The sequence below is a fragment of the Phyllostomus discolor genome, chromosome 10 (assembly GCF_004126475.2).
Source record: "Phyllostomus discolor isolate MPI-MPIP mPhyDis1 chromosome 10, mPhyDis1.pri.v3, whole genome shotgun sequence".
Lineage (NCBI taxonomy): Eukaryota > Metazoa > Chordata > Mammalia > Chiroptera > Phyllostomidae > Phyllostomus > Phyllostomus discolor.
In genome coordinates, this window is record NC_040912.2 from 27,692,107 (window position 1) to 27,708,163 (window position 16,057).

At 45.2% G+C, this 16,057-nt stretch overlaps 1 protein-coding gene across 2 annotated transcripts in view; it reads left to right on the plus strand.

Annotated features, from left to right (window-relative positions):
* Positions 1-680: 680 nt before the first annotated feature.
* Positions 681-16,057, plus strand: part of SLC25A13 (solute carrier family 25 member 13) — a 171,388-nt gene continuing 156,011 nt past the window's right edge. The window contains exon 1 of one of the 2 annotated variants that reach the window (XM_028525571.2): positions 681-1,119. In XM_028525571.2, the coding sequence (XP_028381372.1) occupies positions 1,105-1,119 (15 nt within the window). In that variant the 5' untranslated portion in view covers positions 681-1,104. The remainder of the gene's footprint in view (positions 1,120-16,057) is intronic. The other variant, XM_028525570.2, reaches the window with a different exon arrangement.

Genomic DNA, 16,057 nt, shown 5'->3' on the forward strand with positions numbered 1-16,057 from the left:
GCTGTCTTAAGAGATTCTATCCAAGTTAATGACCTATGGGTCTGCCTTCCCGCCAGCCCTGAAGCTGCTTAGGGGCTGGGACCACCTTTCAAGTGCTGTTGCTGTTCCCAACACCTAGTGCACACCGTGCCTGGCACATAGCAGGCAACCGCTCAGTGTTGATGAATTAAAATAATTAGTAAAAAACACTTTCACTGTTAGGTTACATTCATAATCCACAACGTATTCGAAGCCCACTGCCATTGCCTTAATTATAATTTTGATGGCAGAGACAATTGAACGAAATTCTGAAGAGGAATAAGACCTCTGGAGATTAAACCTTTAATTTTTTTCATAAAAATTTTGACCTATTTGTCTTCGTAGCGCTTTTTTTTTTTTTTTTTTTTTTTTTTTTTTTTTTTGTCCTAAGGTGCAGGGCAGAAATAAAGTAGCCCAGCAAATACATGTTCTGAAAATAAATATATACACCTGTCTAGTACGTACAGTTTTCCGGATTTGACCAAAAGTAGGCTTGCCAGCAAACCTTGCTACCACCACTTTGGTCAATGCTTTGGGGTCCATTATATGACAGTGCAGAGTGGATGCCTCTTTAAAAGGAAATCGACAAGGAAATGCTGGCTAAACATGTGACCTACCGGAGTTCTCAACTTCCCTAGGCTGTGTCCTCTCCCCTGGGTCTCCAGGGCCCTGGAGTAGCCGCTGGTACTAGTCACAGCTCTCTCGAGGCCACCTGACTAAATGAGACAGGCTGGCACCAGGTCACCACATCTGGGCCTTTGCCTCTCAAGTCACTGCTGCTGGAGAACTCCCCTGGCGTCACGTGCCGGCACCCAGCCTGCAGCCAGAGGACCCAGGCCTGCACGGCCTCCGCCGGGCAGAGGCCAAGCGGATCACGCGCACCCCGGAGGCCCAGCGGTCCAGCCAATGGGCTGGCGGCACCGCCTGACCCTCGGGAGGGAGGGCGTGGGGAGGCAGGCGGGAGAGCACGCTGCCGGGCCCTATCTCCGCCTCCGCTGCCTCCCAGACGGGAAGTGAGTTCTCTGGTGCACGGTGCCAGCGAGCCAGGGAGAGGGACCTGCAGTCGCCCGCTTGAGGGGCGAAAGCATGGCGGCCGCTAAGGTAAGCGTCAGCCCGTTGCCCCAGGGAGCGCGCCAGCCCCACTGGGTCAGGAGGCGCGACAGGCTCGGAAGTTCACCGGCCGGGTTGATGCGCGTGGGAAAGCGCACAAAAAGCACCGGGCAGCTCTTCCACCTTGCAGCAGCGGACCGAAGGACCTGTCCGCTACCCCCGGGGCAGCACCGGCGGCCCATGCTGCGACTGAGGCCGATCTTGCTGCAGAAACTTTGCAGGCTGGACCCTCCCATTTGGCCCTAGAGTGGAATTGGTTCCCCGAGCTGAGCTGGTGCCTGAGCGCTAGCAGCGGGCGGAGGAGAAGCGGGTGTACCTGGGGCGGAGGAGGGCCTGGGGTTAGCAGGTCCCCTGGGCCACCCCAGCACGCTCCTGCTCCTGACCCCAGTTAATTGTTGACCTAGGTTTCTTTTTCCAGGGGACACAGCCCTGGCTCAAGCCTGATCCTTTTAGGTTTCAAAGGCTCCGCCCTCCCGCAGGCGGGGGAAGTCACCTTGACTTCCGTTTTGGAACTGGCCTGGGAGAGATGGCCTGCGCATCTGCGGACAAACCCCAGAAGACCCCCCAACGCCTCGCCCCAACCTTTCTCATCCTTCTCCCCACTCTGCCCATCTGACAACACTTACATACCGGCCTCTGAGCATTTGAGAGGCTTCTTTTTAAAAATGACAGAACAGATTGTCCGGGGAGCCTGTAAGTCCTGTGAAGTTCTACTTAAAAGGAATTCTGCATAATGTGAATCATTCACTCACTCAGAGGAAAGGCAACTCCGACAGCTTGACCTTTCCTCTCTCACCATTTCTTGAAACCTGGACACCATTTCAGTCTCTTTGGACTCCACTTCAACTTTTCTGGCAGAATACCATATTTAGTCCCAATCACTTGAATCATTGGGATTTATTGCTTTTAATTTTAAGTTCATGAAGGCAGCCCTTTAATCAAGCCTATACAACTTCTTAGCTCATTTTAAGTGCAGTGAACTTAAATATACCCAACATTTCAAACATTTGTCCTTAATCAAAACTCTGTGATAACCCTCAAGAGGAAAACATGGCCAACACATCATATTCCTATTTATTCAAGCAAACTAATCACATTTGCAATGGAAATTGTAAGCAGACAAATATATTTAAATGCTATTCTATGACTTAAGTTTCTCCAAGTTTCCAAATCTGTAGGCTTCTTTATATTCCTCCACTTTGTGGCTGAAGTGGCCTTTCTCTTTTCTGTAATTACTCGGAGTGCCACCCTCAGGAGTGTGCTGTGGGTGTGTGTGCAAGTGTATTGCGTGTGAGGTAGATTCGATGAGGATCTCTGAGATTCATTTTTGGAAGCTACTTTAACCCTTTCAATCCCGGGAGCCCTTGACCATTTCTTTGCATGTAGTCAGAGTGTGAGTGTTGGTATGAGTTAGTTCTCTCCAGGTGAGTTCTTGCAGGAGAGTGGGTGGGAGTAGATACCCATACCTTACTGAATTAGATCATTTTTCTTAATTTGGAGATAAAACAATTGAGGAACCTAACTTGAGGAATGTACATGTAATTGGAGCATAAGATAAGACTGATTAACTAGTGTGACGTAAACAGGTGACATGGAGCCGGGCTGCCCTTCTGGGTTGTAGTTATTAAACTGTCACGTCCTATCAGTAAGTGCAGTTGACTTTCAGCCAAGTAGACTCAGGTAAGATGAAACATCTCATTTTTACTCTCTGGGACCTTGTGTTTTGTGTCTTAATCATTTAAATTTGCCTCTTTTTGGGATTTCTGATGGCTCATATCATGTATGCATATATTTACAGTCCAACAAGACATCAAATGTCTTGTCAGAATAGATGAGAGAAACTGCCAAGACTAAGGTTAGTGGAAAACACGGGTGTACTTGCTAGAGATGACAGAGTTTTCTCGCAGCCAAAGCCAAGAGAAAGTGATCAGTGAGGTCCGCTGCTTGGAAGAGAGATCTCCTTGTCCTGCTGTCTCAGAGCGGTCTTTCCTCACGTCCTTTATGTGCTGTGAGTGAACTGCATCGCAAACTACCTCTGGACCACAGATAGCATGCCTGTAAGTTCATAAGGCCACGTCTTACAATAGGCATCTTTGTAGCTCAAGGGCAGTGCAGTAGATACAGTCTTTAAAGGGCCCAAAATGAACTGTGCTGGTGTACTTACTCCAAGACTGCCCCTTAGTTTTGGGTACTATCCTTGCAGGGTGATTCTGTTAGCTATTAGACAGTGCTGGGCAGCTGGAGTTAATGGCCATGGTCTTTGCTTTTTCCTGGAGCACAGATATTATTCCATGTTGCTGTGTTGAACGCAGAGCCATAGGCTTTACAATCTCACCAGGGGTAGGATTGCCATTCCCTCTTAAAACTAGGAGAGAAGCTCACTTCAATGGAGAGTCTAAGAAATTGGGCCAAGAATCAGGAACTCCAGAATTGTAGGTGAATGCCAGTGCTCACTACAGTGAATTGTTTGACTATTGAAGCAGATTGAATGTTTTCTGGATACGCCTAGCCACAACTAGCCATTTCTTAATCTCTTGACCATTTATTCTTAGTTTCCTTGGTCTCTTGTTTATTCAAATGTAACTAATTTTCAGTATCTTTATTATTAAATAGGAAGGCTGAGAATCTAGTCTTTGCTTTTTGTTTTGATTTCTTCATGAAGAGTAATACTTAGTGATGCAAGAGGTGTTTGTTTTTTCATGAAGTAACATTGATCTAAAACTCTCAGTGTTTTGAGATGAACTCAAAAGGCTTCAGTTCTCTTGCGGCCTGCTTTTGTAAAAACAATCCTGGGTTCCCTTGTTAGGTGGTGAATGGTAATTGGTGTGCCTGTGCTATTTGTGTTGTTTAGAGTACTTCTTTCCTTCTTCTTCTCTTTTTTAAGTCCTCCCCTGAGGACTTGCTTATTGATTTTAGAGAGACAGGGGAAGGGAGAGAGACAGAGAGGGAGAGAAACATCAGTTGGTCTCCTCGTCCATGCCCCCACCCGTGACTGAACCTGAAACCTAGGTATGTGCCCTGACTAGGAATCCAATCCGACTTTTTAGTTTATGGAATGATGCTCCAACCAACTGAGCCACACTGGCTAGGGCTTGAGTATTTCTTTTAGAAATTCCCAAACACTGCTGTATATGCATTAAAATGAAAATGAGTTTCTAAAATTATATTTTATATAAGACCACAAAAGATGCATTTTTAAGAAGTAGAAATAATGCCTTGGTGGGGTGGCTCAGTTGTTTGGAGCATTGTCCTGTGTACTAAAAGTTTGCCGGTTCAATTCCCGGTCAGGGCACATGCCTGGGTTGTGGGTTTGATCCCTCGTGGCGGCACCTACGGAAGGCAACCAATTGATGTTTCTCTCTCTCTTCCATGCTCTCTCTCTAAAATCAATAAAAATATCCTTTGGTGAGGATTAAAAAATAAATAAGTAAAATAAAGTAGTAATAGAGGGGTTGTCCTCTCATCCCCCTCTGCCCCTTTTTGGCTGTAGTGAACATCCCCTGTTTGTCATTGGTTGAGTTTATACATTCAGAATGATGAAATTAAAATAGATGAAACTGTTAAAAGTTGGGAAATACTCACTTGAGATCAGGCATGAGAGATGTTCAGATATGAAGCTGGACGTGGATCAGCAATTTGGGTGCAGTTAGCTAGAACTAAAAGAAAGAAATTTGAGGACAAAGTAAAGCCTAATAATACAGGCACACCTTGGATATATTGCGGATTTGCTTCTCAGACCACCGCAGTAAAGTGAGTTGTAACCTTTTTGCTGATGGAAGAAGGTCTTGCCTTTGATTTGTAAAATAAGCAACATCAGGAAAGCACAACACAGTGAAATGCACTAAAATGAAGAATGCCTATAATGGAAATTTGGTCTTTAGGACTTGTACATTTAGTATTGAGTATTCCGTTCTTGGATGAGCTGTTGTTCCCGTTACTGATTTATTGAGAATTGTGTATTGGGCTGTTTCTAATGTTCCAAGTGGGACTGAACCAAATGAAGGTGAACTGCATTTCATTTGGGTTCTAAGAAAACCGCAGTCATGTTAAGGCCTAATCCTGTCATGGAAGCCCTATGCACAGTTAGTATCATAACAAGGGCTGCGGGAGCATCAGGGAAGGCGCCCGTTTCTGTGGATGGAGGGGCAGGAATGTCTCCAAGGCGGTATTTCAGAAGGAGTGGATGGGGGAAGCGGAAAGACTCTGCCAGTGATAGGAAACAGCAAATGGAAGGCAGAGAGGTGAGAGCATCTATTTAGGGGATGGTGGGTAATAGAGTAAATCAAAGAGCAGCTCACGAGATAGAGATTAGATTTTAAATGCTTTTCATCATTAACTCACTTAACGCCTGTAACAGTCCCATGAGTTACATACCATCATCCCAGATTTACAGATGAAGATGGAGACACCAAGAGGTGATCTGATCCAGGAAGCTGGGGTTCAAATTCAGCCAGTCTGGCTCCAGGGTCTGTGCTCTTGCCCTGTCCACCATATTGTCCTCCTGATGGTTTAGCATGGTGCATGGTGTTCAGTACATGGGAGAGGGGAAAGGTGGTTTAGGAGGGGAAATTAGGCACCTGAGTATAAACCAAACTTTTATCTTAGAACCACTTACGGACTGCCTACTACGTGCCAGGCCCTTTCCACTTTCGCTTTACTAATAATCACTCAATTAACTTTCATATACCAAGCAGTAGGTGCTTTCTACTTTTGTCCTCATTTTACTGGTGAGAAAACTGAGGTTCAGAGAGTGAAGCGATTTCCTCAAGGTTGTACGTCAAGTAAGTGGTGCAGCCTAGATTTGAACCCTTCCAGTCTGTGTTCAGAGTCTCTGCTCTTAATACTTCTCCTCCCAGGCCTTAAAACAAGTTCCATTCGCAAAAGTGCATGTGAGGTATGGATATGCGTACTTCCTGATCATCCCAGTCCAGTGGTTTATATCTGTAGAATTTGATTTGTATTTGGTGCTTAGCATATGCTTTACTGCATACACTGACCATGTATTTATTCAGTGGCTTTCAAATCAGCTTGCACAGTCCAGGACTTGTCATATAACTTTCTTTAAGAGCTTTATTGGACACAATTATATACAATGTAATCCACCCACTTGAAGTGTATAATTCAGTGGGTTTTTTTGTATCTTCACTGAGTTGCAACCCCGCGCTCATTACGGAGACTTGGGCTGCATGTTTAACCCCCACGTTTTTCACATGTCTCATCTACAGTAGTCCCCTCTTCAGAGGTTTGTTATTGAGGATAAAATGTCACTGAGTGTATTAAGGATCTTCTTCAGATTGAAGGTTTTCTCTTCCTATGGTAAAAAATTCCAGGCATCTGGTGAATTAATGATGTCATAACGTCGATGTAACAATGAAGCAGATGAGTGTTGTGTGGTAGGCAGGAAGGCAGGCTCGAGTTGGTGCGTTTCTGTGGTTTCGCTCATGTTTGGAGTTAGGGCTTCTTAAATCGGCGGAGGTGGGCAGGCCTTGAGGCATCTGTGACACGACGGTCCTCACTCTTCCCCTCATCAGTTCCATCCCCTGTTACCAGATGAAGAAATGGAGTCCCAGAAAAATCTATAACTGGTTCAAGTTTCCTTGAAATACCTTTGCTTTTTGCACTGTTGTAGGCCAGGGGTTCTCGGCGCACTGTAGTAACTCAGACAGTTATAAAAATGCTGATGCCCGGGTCTTACCCAGATGTTCCCATTTAATTAGACTTCAGTGTGGCTGAGACATGACGTTTTCGTTTTTGTTTTAATTGTATTTGTTTTCATTACCAGTTATCTCCTTTCTACTCCCCTCCTCCCCCAACCCCCATGCCAATCACCACCCTGTTGTCCATGACCAGGAGTCTGTTTTCCTTGTTGCTCTATCCTTCCATCTCTTAATCCTCCCACCCCCACCATAGCTGCCATTCTGCTCTCTCTCTGAGTCTGTCTCTATTTTGCTTGTTAGTTCAGTTTGTTCATTAGATTACACATATGAGTGAGATCATATGGTATTTGTTTTTCCCTGACTGACTTATTTCACTTAGCATAATGTTCTCCGAGTCCATCCATATTGTGGCATAGGGTAAAATTTTCTTCTTTTTTACGGCCAAGTAGTGTTCCATTGTGTTTTATCCACTCATCTATTGGTGGACACTTGGGGTACTTCCATATCTTGGTGAATGTAAAGTTTTTGCACAGCAAAGGAAACCACCAATAGAATAAAAAAGCGACCCATGGAATGGGAGAACATATTCACTGATATATCTGATACGGCATTAATATCCAAAGTTTATAAAGAACTTATAAATTTCAATACCAAAAAAACAAACATTCCAATTTAAAAAATGGGCAAAGGACTTGAATAGACATTTCTTCAAAGAGGACATGCAGATGGCCAATAGACCTATGAAAAGATGCTCAACATCACTAATGATTGGAGAAATGAAAACTAAAACCACAATGAGATAACACCTCACACTGCTCAGACTGGCTCTCATCAATAAATCAAGAACAAACAAGTGCTGGCGAGCATGTGGAGAAAGGGGAACTCTTTTGCACTGTTGGTGGGAATGCAGATTGGTGCAGCCACTGTGGAAAGCAGTATGGAGATACCTCAAAAAATTAAAAATGGATCTGCCTTTTGACCCAGCAATACCAGTTCTGGGAATATAGCTGAAGGGACCCAAAACACCGATTTGAAAGAACATAAACACTCCTATGTTTGCATGTTTTAGAAGCTCCCAGGTGATTCAAATGTGTTTGTTAGGCCACTGCCCCGGGCTGTTCTTGTGCTCTTTGCTTCAGTTGGTCCTCTGATGGCTCCTTCTTGGGAAGAGGAAGGAATGCAGTGAGACAAATGAAAATCCATGGTGTGTCATGTAAAAGGAAGGATATGTAGGGGTCCCTGTAAGTTCCCTTTTCTCACAATTTAGTTTCAGTTCTTCTGCCCCGTATCACCTTGGCGCTCAGGCATAGAGTTTATGCAATTTTGGAATTTATCCTAGAATACAGGTTTTCTTGCCAAAGTGACTGAAAGCTCCTTTTGTCTCCTCAAAGTCTCAGTAGGTGTTCTAGATCAGGGTAGGGTCAGGAGGAGGGAAACCTGGCAAAGAACAACCCTCGCCTTGCAGCCTTTCCCCTGAGGAACCGAGTTCCGTTTGGTCCATGTTCCCCAGTTAGGTCACATGGCTTAGCATGTGTTGGCCAGCAAATACAGAAGTGGGGCCGGGAAGGGTTGAAAGTCAATGTGTAGTGTAAGAAAACAAGGGAGCAGGTCTTTTTGAATATTGGGTTCTTCTGTAAGATTGCTGGAGGAGCCCTGAACTCGGCTCCTTTGACCTTTTGTCCTATGACTAGCCTCTGCTTCTGTCAAGTTCTTAAGTGGTGTCACTCTTTGTGATGTTCTCCACTGTCTGTGAGGGTCGGTCCTGCCGAGCATGGCTCCTTTCTGCTCTCCTGCATCATAAGCAACTGCCCTTCCTGCCTTGTTATCTTGGTTGCCTTGGGCGGGGCCTTGGGACCAGGGAATGTGTGGATCTGCAGATGCACATGGTTCTACGTGGGGTGAGGAGGATGTGCCTTGTCACAATGCTGTAATGCCTTTAGCACACATTTAACAGCAACTGAGCAAACTTTTTTTAAGGCCTATTTAACCAGAACTTCTTGTTGGGTCAGGCTGACTCAGTCAATGGTGGCTCTGGTCTATTAGCTCAGAATTATCCCCATTGGCTGTTTTGTAGACTGGTGGCCTGGTTTGCTGATTCGTAACCTTCAGAAGATAGAATACTATGCCCACCATTTCCTTTGGAAATTTGCTGGGTAGTTAAATGAGTGAAAATAGGCCCGGATGGTTCCTTTGTGGCTTTGGGTGCTGACAACATAGCCCAGCAGGCAGAGCTGACATTCTTAGCAGTGCACCCTAAATAAACCACTCTATTTAATGACTTATGAGACTGGTTGCTTTGTCTTCATTTCTGGATGGAGTCACAGCCTCCACATGTTATTCCTAAAAAATGGTGATATGAATCAGATATTTTAAGATATACTTAACAGTTTTATGGTAAAATACTTTTGCCTAAGACTTGCAGAGTGCAGTTTGTAAGAAAATTCTAAGTGTAGAAAATATAAGTAAATGTAGGGGACGAAAAAGTTTTCCTCAACCCTCCTAGGGTCTCTGGCTGGGTCTGAAAATTAAATTGACCAAGACGAATTAACAGGAGAAAAAACATACCAATTGTATTGAAGTTTTACACGTACATGGGAGCCTTCACAAGAGAATGAAGACCTCAAAGACGTGATCAGAGGAGGGAGCTTTTACTCCTTTTAGACAAAGAAACAGTAATTTTGTGGAGACTTGCCAAGACAAAGGGATTTGGGTTAGGGGTAGTGAATGGTGAAGAAGTACCTAGGAAGGCAAGGGTCAGTTTAACAAGGTTTGCTTGTACAGATTTCTTGGCCCCCAACTCCGCATACCTGGGACTTTTATGCCTAGTTTTGGAGAAGGAGGGTGCACTGGTGGTTGGGGGGCAGGGAAGGTCAGAGTGACCTTCCTCCTTCTGCTATTTTCTCTAGTTCCTTCAACTTAAAATATTCAATATATGCCAAGATGCTGTGTTTTGGGGTAGTGTGTCCTGAACCGCATCATAAGCCTGATTTGAACAGGCTTGTAGCCCCAGGTGCATATTTAGAATTTTCTTGGAGTTGACATGTGATTTGCATATGTCCGACCCTGGCCACCATTGTGGGCCTACCTTCAGAGACCCCTCTCCACGCCGCACTGCCCCCCCAACAGGTCCATCAGCTCAGAACAGCTTCCATCCTTGGGAAGAGGCTTTGAGAACTTTTTTTTTTTTTTTTTTAGTCAGTAGCTCTGGTTTATTGGAATAACCCTGGACTAGAAGGCATCAGAACCTGGGTTGTAGGCCCACTGCTTCTGCTGATGGTGAGAACATGGACAAATCTGACTTCTGGCTGCTTAGTATCACCCTAGGGATAACAGGAACCACCTGAGACATCTGTGGCGAGCAGATGAAACATGACATGTAAAAGCACTTGGGGAATTATGAAGCACTACAGGAATGTTAAGAGGTATCTGTTGGAGACCGGCACGTTTGTACTGAACTGGAAACGAGGGGCGTAGATATTACTTGACCTACCTGAACAACACATGGTGTGTTTTTCCTAAGCTTGTGATCCATTTAAATATTCAGCATAATGCTTCAGTAGTCAGATTCTCTGAGTAGTCTTCCTGGGGCCTTGTATTGGAGGTTTTGGTCCCAGGACCAGCAGCATTGGTTTTACTTGGGAACTTGTTAGAATTGTAGCATCTTTGACTCAATTTATGTCAAAGGTTCTATTGCATCAGAACCTGCATTCGTAACTACCGGTAGATCCCCTGGGGATTGTATACACATTCAAGTTTGCAGGCTGCTGGCCCGGAATTCTCGTAACTGTGTCATTAAATGGGGCTGCCCTTTCTAAACTGCAGGTGCAGCACCTTTTGACTTGGTTGTCAGTCCAACTTTTTGCAGAACTAAATACATAGTGACAAACTTCAGGATACATTTTGGGGGTTTTAGGGCTCATTTTGGTTCCACATAGAGGCCAGGGTATTATTTTGGAATCCATTTCTGTATTATTACTTAAGGGAATGGGTGACTATTTTACAGGGCAGTGGTCCCCCACCTTTTAGGCATCAGGGACCAGTTATGTAGAAGATCATTTTTCCACAGATGGAGTTGGGGCAGGGTTGGGGGAACAGGAGCGAGGAGCTCAGGTAGAAAGGCTAGTGAAGCTTCCTTCATTGGTTCCCCCCCCTCCTGCTGTGCGGCCTGACTCCTAACAGGCCACGGGCTGGTACCAGTCCAAGGCCCGGGGGTTGGGGACCCCTGCCATAGGGGTTGTACTCTTCTCTATTCACTGCCTGCCTATACTTAAAGTTCCAGACATGGAACTTACACCTGTTTTTTTTTTTTTTTTTTAAACCAGTCTTTCCTAAAGGCTGTCAGTGACCTCAGTTCTAATGCTGTTAGCCTGTCCTTGTTTTTTTTGACCTTACGGGACCTGGGTCCCACCACTTCATTCCTTGGACACCCTCCACCAGCTTTCATGATGTCCCGCTGCTGGCCTCTTCATGCATATGCCGCCTTTCTTCTCCTTGGGCAGCCTTTCCGTCCTTCTGCTTCCCCCTGCAATGGTGGTGTCCCCTGGTGCCTGCCCAAGGCCCTCCTCTCCCTGCAGGGCGCTGGCTCCACACTCACCCCTTGCCCGCCGGCCTTGCGTCGTCAGCCGTTCGTCGGAAATCCCAACTTGCCCATCTCATAGATGCTTCAAACTCTGCTTTCCGACAATTGAATTCACCTTCTTGGCCGTGCCTTACTTCCAGCCTGCCATTTAACTTTTCCTAAGTACCTGTTGAGGGCAGCCAGGGGAGACACCGTGGGCAAGAATGTGGGTGTGGGCAAAGAGATGAGTCGGTTAAACCTTCCATTTTCCCTGAGCAGGCACGTCCTGTCCTGTCTCCGCCGTTGATGTTCTGGTTGCCATTACTGTTTAGCTACAGCAAAGCCATGGCTTCCGAGCTGCTCTGGCCTCTGTTCTCTCCCTTGCTCTTCCCTCTCCATTCTGCCCAGAATGGTCAGAGGGGGCTTCCCAGAGTGGGTCTCATTGCCATGTTAATAGCAGTCCCGTGTTCATGGGTACAGCACATTCTAGTGTGTTGTTGGTACCAACCATTGGCCAGCGCCCGTACTAAGTGCCGGGCCTCCCAAAGTGAGTAAGCTACTGGACTGGTTTTTGAGAACACACCATCTACAGGAATTAAAATAATCAGATGATAGGAAGACCCAGCCTTCATTATTGGATCTTAGTAATCACCTACAAGGTGTCAGGGAAGGCACTATATCCTCTTTTGACAGAGGAACTTAGCAGCAGCAGCAGCTTACATTTATAAAAAAAACAGGCACTGTTCTAGGCACTCTGTACATGAAATAACTTAATCTTCATAACAATCCTATTACAGGTAGTGCTGTAGCTGCACAGAGTGGTTAGGTCTCCCGAGGCACAGGTTAATTCACTTGTCCAAGGTCACACAGCTTCTTCACGCAAGAACTGTGGTTTGACCACAGGCAGCCTGGCTTCCTAGTCCAGGTATATAACCACTGTGCCACATTGCCCTCTTTAATTTGCCTTGCTACACAGTGTGGATTCATGCTGCATACAGGATGCAATTTAATCTCTAGCCTGCTAACACCTCCTTGGCCTTGGCTGTGGTCAAACACTCATTCCCTTGTCATGTCCTTCACAGCAGTCTGTGACTAAGACCCTCCAAACCCTGTTCACATTCCTTGCCATAACGCTCTAGAAACAGTGTAACACAAAAAAGAGGTGGCTGTTTGTTTAACTTGGAGTTGTCAGAGATAGGAATGTTTCTTGTCATTTTTCTTTACTGGTAGGCAGACTTTGTGTATTTTTTTAGTTCTTCCCTTCAATTTTAAGAAAAGGGGTCTTAGTTTTATTTCCCCATTCCTGAAGCACCACCTGTAAGGATGTTAAAAACCCGTGTCATCATAGGTGTATGGTTTTTACAGCTGGCTTTGTCTAATCAAGTTTCAGGCCGTCCACACGTGGCATTTGGTTGGTGTGTCTTTTAAGTCTTGCTGACTGGGTCGTGCAGGTAGCTCGAGTGGAAAGGCTGGTGATAGGTCAGGTCTGACACTGCCAGGCCCACCGGCAGGGACTTTTTACGCCTTGTGAGCATTCACATGCTTATTTCATCGCAGGCCTCAGTCGCCTCTGCATTTGAGGATTCCACGTTCGCTCGTTGTCTTCCATCTCAGTCCCCGGTTCTCTTTTTATGATGGTCCTTGCAGACCTCTGTTGGTCCATTTTTGATGTCCACCAGCAGTTTGAGAAGGGCCTCGTCTTGGCCTTTGCCCAGTTTTCTATTGGGTTATTTGCCTTTTCACATCGATTTGTTCTAAGAGCACTTTAAAATTTTAAGAACCTTGGCCCTCTGTCCTGTTACACATTTTTTTTTGCAGTTGATGTTTAACTGATTCAAAGTCCCTTTTATTTTTAAAAATGTTATATTGCATGTTAGTCTGTTCCTTTAATGGATTCTGGGTTGTCTGTCATGTTTAAACACAGCTTCTCCACTTAATATTACATATGAAACCACTCCTATTTTCCAAGTATTCTTTATAAGCCTCTGTCCCTCTTTTTAAAGATTATCTGCAGTTATTTTGATATAAGATGAAAGGTTAGGGCACCAGCTTAGTTTTTTAGTTGTTGCCCAACCCCAGGAGGTCATGAACCTTCCGTGGTGCCACATCATCAGCCAGCGTGGCCCGCTACCAGCTCAGCCCAGACCTGCGGCTGGTTCAGATGCTTAGGAGGAAATCTGATTAGTTCAGAAAGCCAAGGGAGCCTTCCCCGAGGGCTGCGCTGTCTGCTGATGACTCAGTCAGCTGGGCCGCTGTGAGAACAGAAGGGCTGCGAGTCACTGCGCAGCAAGGCGCTGGCTGCCCGCTGCTCTCCTGAGTGGTGCTCCTTCCCCTCAACCCTCCTTCTCCTGTTCTCTCTCTCTCGCACTGACGAGAAAACAGGTTACTTTACTGGTTAGTGATGGAGTGAGAATTTAAGCATCCTGTTGCAAACCCTATAAAATGGGTGCAAAGAGCAGTCCATGAGGTGACTCTGGTTGGAGAATCTGGAAGTCTTCCTGGAGGAACTGGCATTTGACTTAGGCCTTTTAAGAATAGCAGCATTTTTGAAACTTCTCGTGGAAATTTTCCATAATGTGCGAGTGTAGAAGAGTGTAATGATGTCCTTATCTAGCCAGTTTTAGTAATTATCAGTTTATGGCCAATGTTCTTTCATTTGGACCACATCCTCTTCCCTCCATCCATCCCCTGATTGTTTCAGAGCAAATCCCCAATATCTTACCGTTATACCTGTAAATACCAGTATGGTTCTCTGAAACAGACTTTTTAAATGTACAACCAAAACATCGTTATCATGTCTGAAACAAATTTCGGTGATTTTTTTTCAAAATGATCAAATATCTATCCTGTACACATTTTACACATTTCCCCTATTGCCTTATAATTTATGAGTAGTTTTTTGCATTGTCATCTAAATGAGGTGTAGGCATTGCACTTGGTTGATGTGTCTGTATTTTCTTTTAATCTCTAAGTTCTCTTGCTCTCTCTTCATGCCCTCTGTCTTTTCCTTTGAAAGCCAGTAAAACATGTGTGGAAATTATGGACTCTGTGTTCAAATTGTAACTCTGGGCAAGTTACCAACATCTCTGTACCCCGATTTCCTCGTTTATAAAAGAGGCATAGTTGTACTTCCTATCGGGACGGTCTGTGTACTCATGTTTCTAAAGCTCAGGGATGGGCCTGGGACGTAGTAAGCTGTCCAGAAGTGTGACCTGGGCTTTTGGAACCAGAGAAGTTGCTCCGAGTCACGTCACAGGTCCACGGGCTGTGGGAGAAGGTGGAGGAGGGCTCACTCGAGTGACACTGAGCACAGTCTTCAGGACGAACCCTGGCTGTGCAGAGAGCTCCTGATCTTTTTCTTTCGGCTTCCTCCAGGGTTCTTGACTGTTCTTCAGGTGATGAATAGGATGTTGATGCATAGCGGAATTGTGAACAGTGGGGTACGAGTTAGTAGAGGCAGCTCTTCTATTGTCTTTGATATGCTGCTTTCCCCTGCTTTTGTTAAGTTAGCTTTTCTTTCTGAGAAGCCACTTTAAGTTTCTGTGGCATTATCTGGCTCTAGCAACTTGTGATCTCCTAAGTAGAACCTTTCAGCACTTTATAAATATGTCATACACTTTTTATATTCCTTTGTTCCCTGTCAGGAACACACATCCCAATCTTCAGAATAGCACAATCAGTTTTTATTCATTTAAGAAGCAGTAGTAATTTGACACTTGCTAATATGTAACAAATTATATTGCGAGCGGTAATTACAATTGCAGCTGGTTCCTAATTATACTGTAACCTTGATGCTTTAAGAAAAATTGAGACTGAGTTCAGCATATAATACTAGAGAATAACATTCTACATTAGGCAGGTTTGCCTTCTACTGAACTGCGGGCATTTATGTATCATAATGCCAAATCGAAAAGACCTTATTTTAAATTGCTTTCAGCTACAGTATTGTCCGGTAGCACAGTTCGTAAGGAGAGCTTAAGGTCTCCATCTTTGCCGAATTCTTAGCACGTCCTCCAAGTACTATAATTAATGTCAAAAGAGCTGGGTTGTAGGGTGTTTTTGGCTCTGTGATTTATTACTTCTCATTTAAGACTAAGCTTGCTAACCTGAAAAATGGGGACATTAATGACTCTTCATTCAACAGTGTTAGTGATTTTTAAATGAGATCAGGTATAAAGCTGTTAGTATGATGCCTAGGAGAGCATCAAGGGCCCAGTAAACGTTAGCTGGTCAGTGTTAATTGCTGTAATCAATAACAAATGATCCAGCTCCCAAGACTTTGCCTCCACAACCCCTGACAACTCCAGCAGAATTATGGTCTTAGTTCTGTAACCACTGTACCTTGTGACAGCACGTATCGCTACACACTTTGCACCAACCACTTGCTGTGAGTCCACCACTCCCGCTGCGGGGCAGGGTCTCCCCAGCGCCTGGCGCTGGGCCTGGCACGTGGTAGGGTTCCGGTAGGCCGTCGTGTTGTGTGAATGAGCTCGCAGAGCAGCACCATCTAAGGCAGTGGTTCTCCCTGGGGGTGGGGTAGTTTTGCCCCTGGGGGATATTTGGCCAGGTCACATCTGGGAGGTGGGGGTTACTACTGTCATCTAGAGTCCAAGGATATTGCTAAACATCCTACAAGGCACCAGGCAGCCACCTACAACAAAGAATGATCTGACCCAAAATGTCCATAGGGCTAAGGTTGGGAAACCCTGGTCAA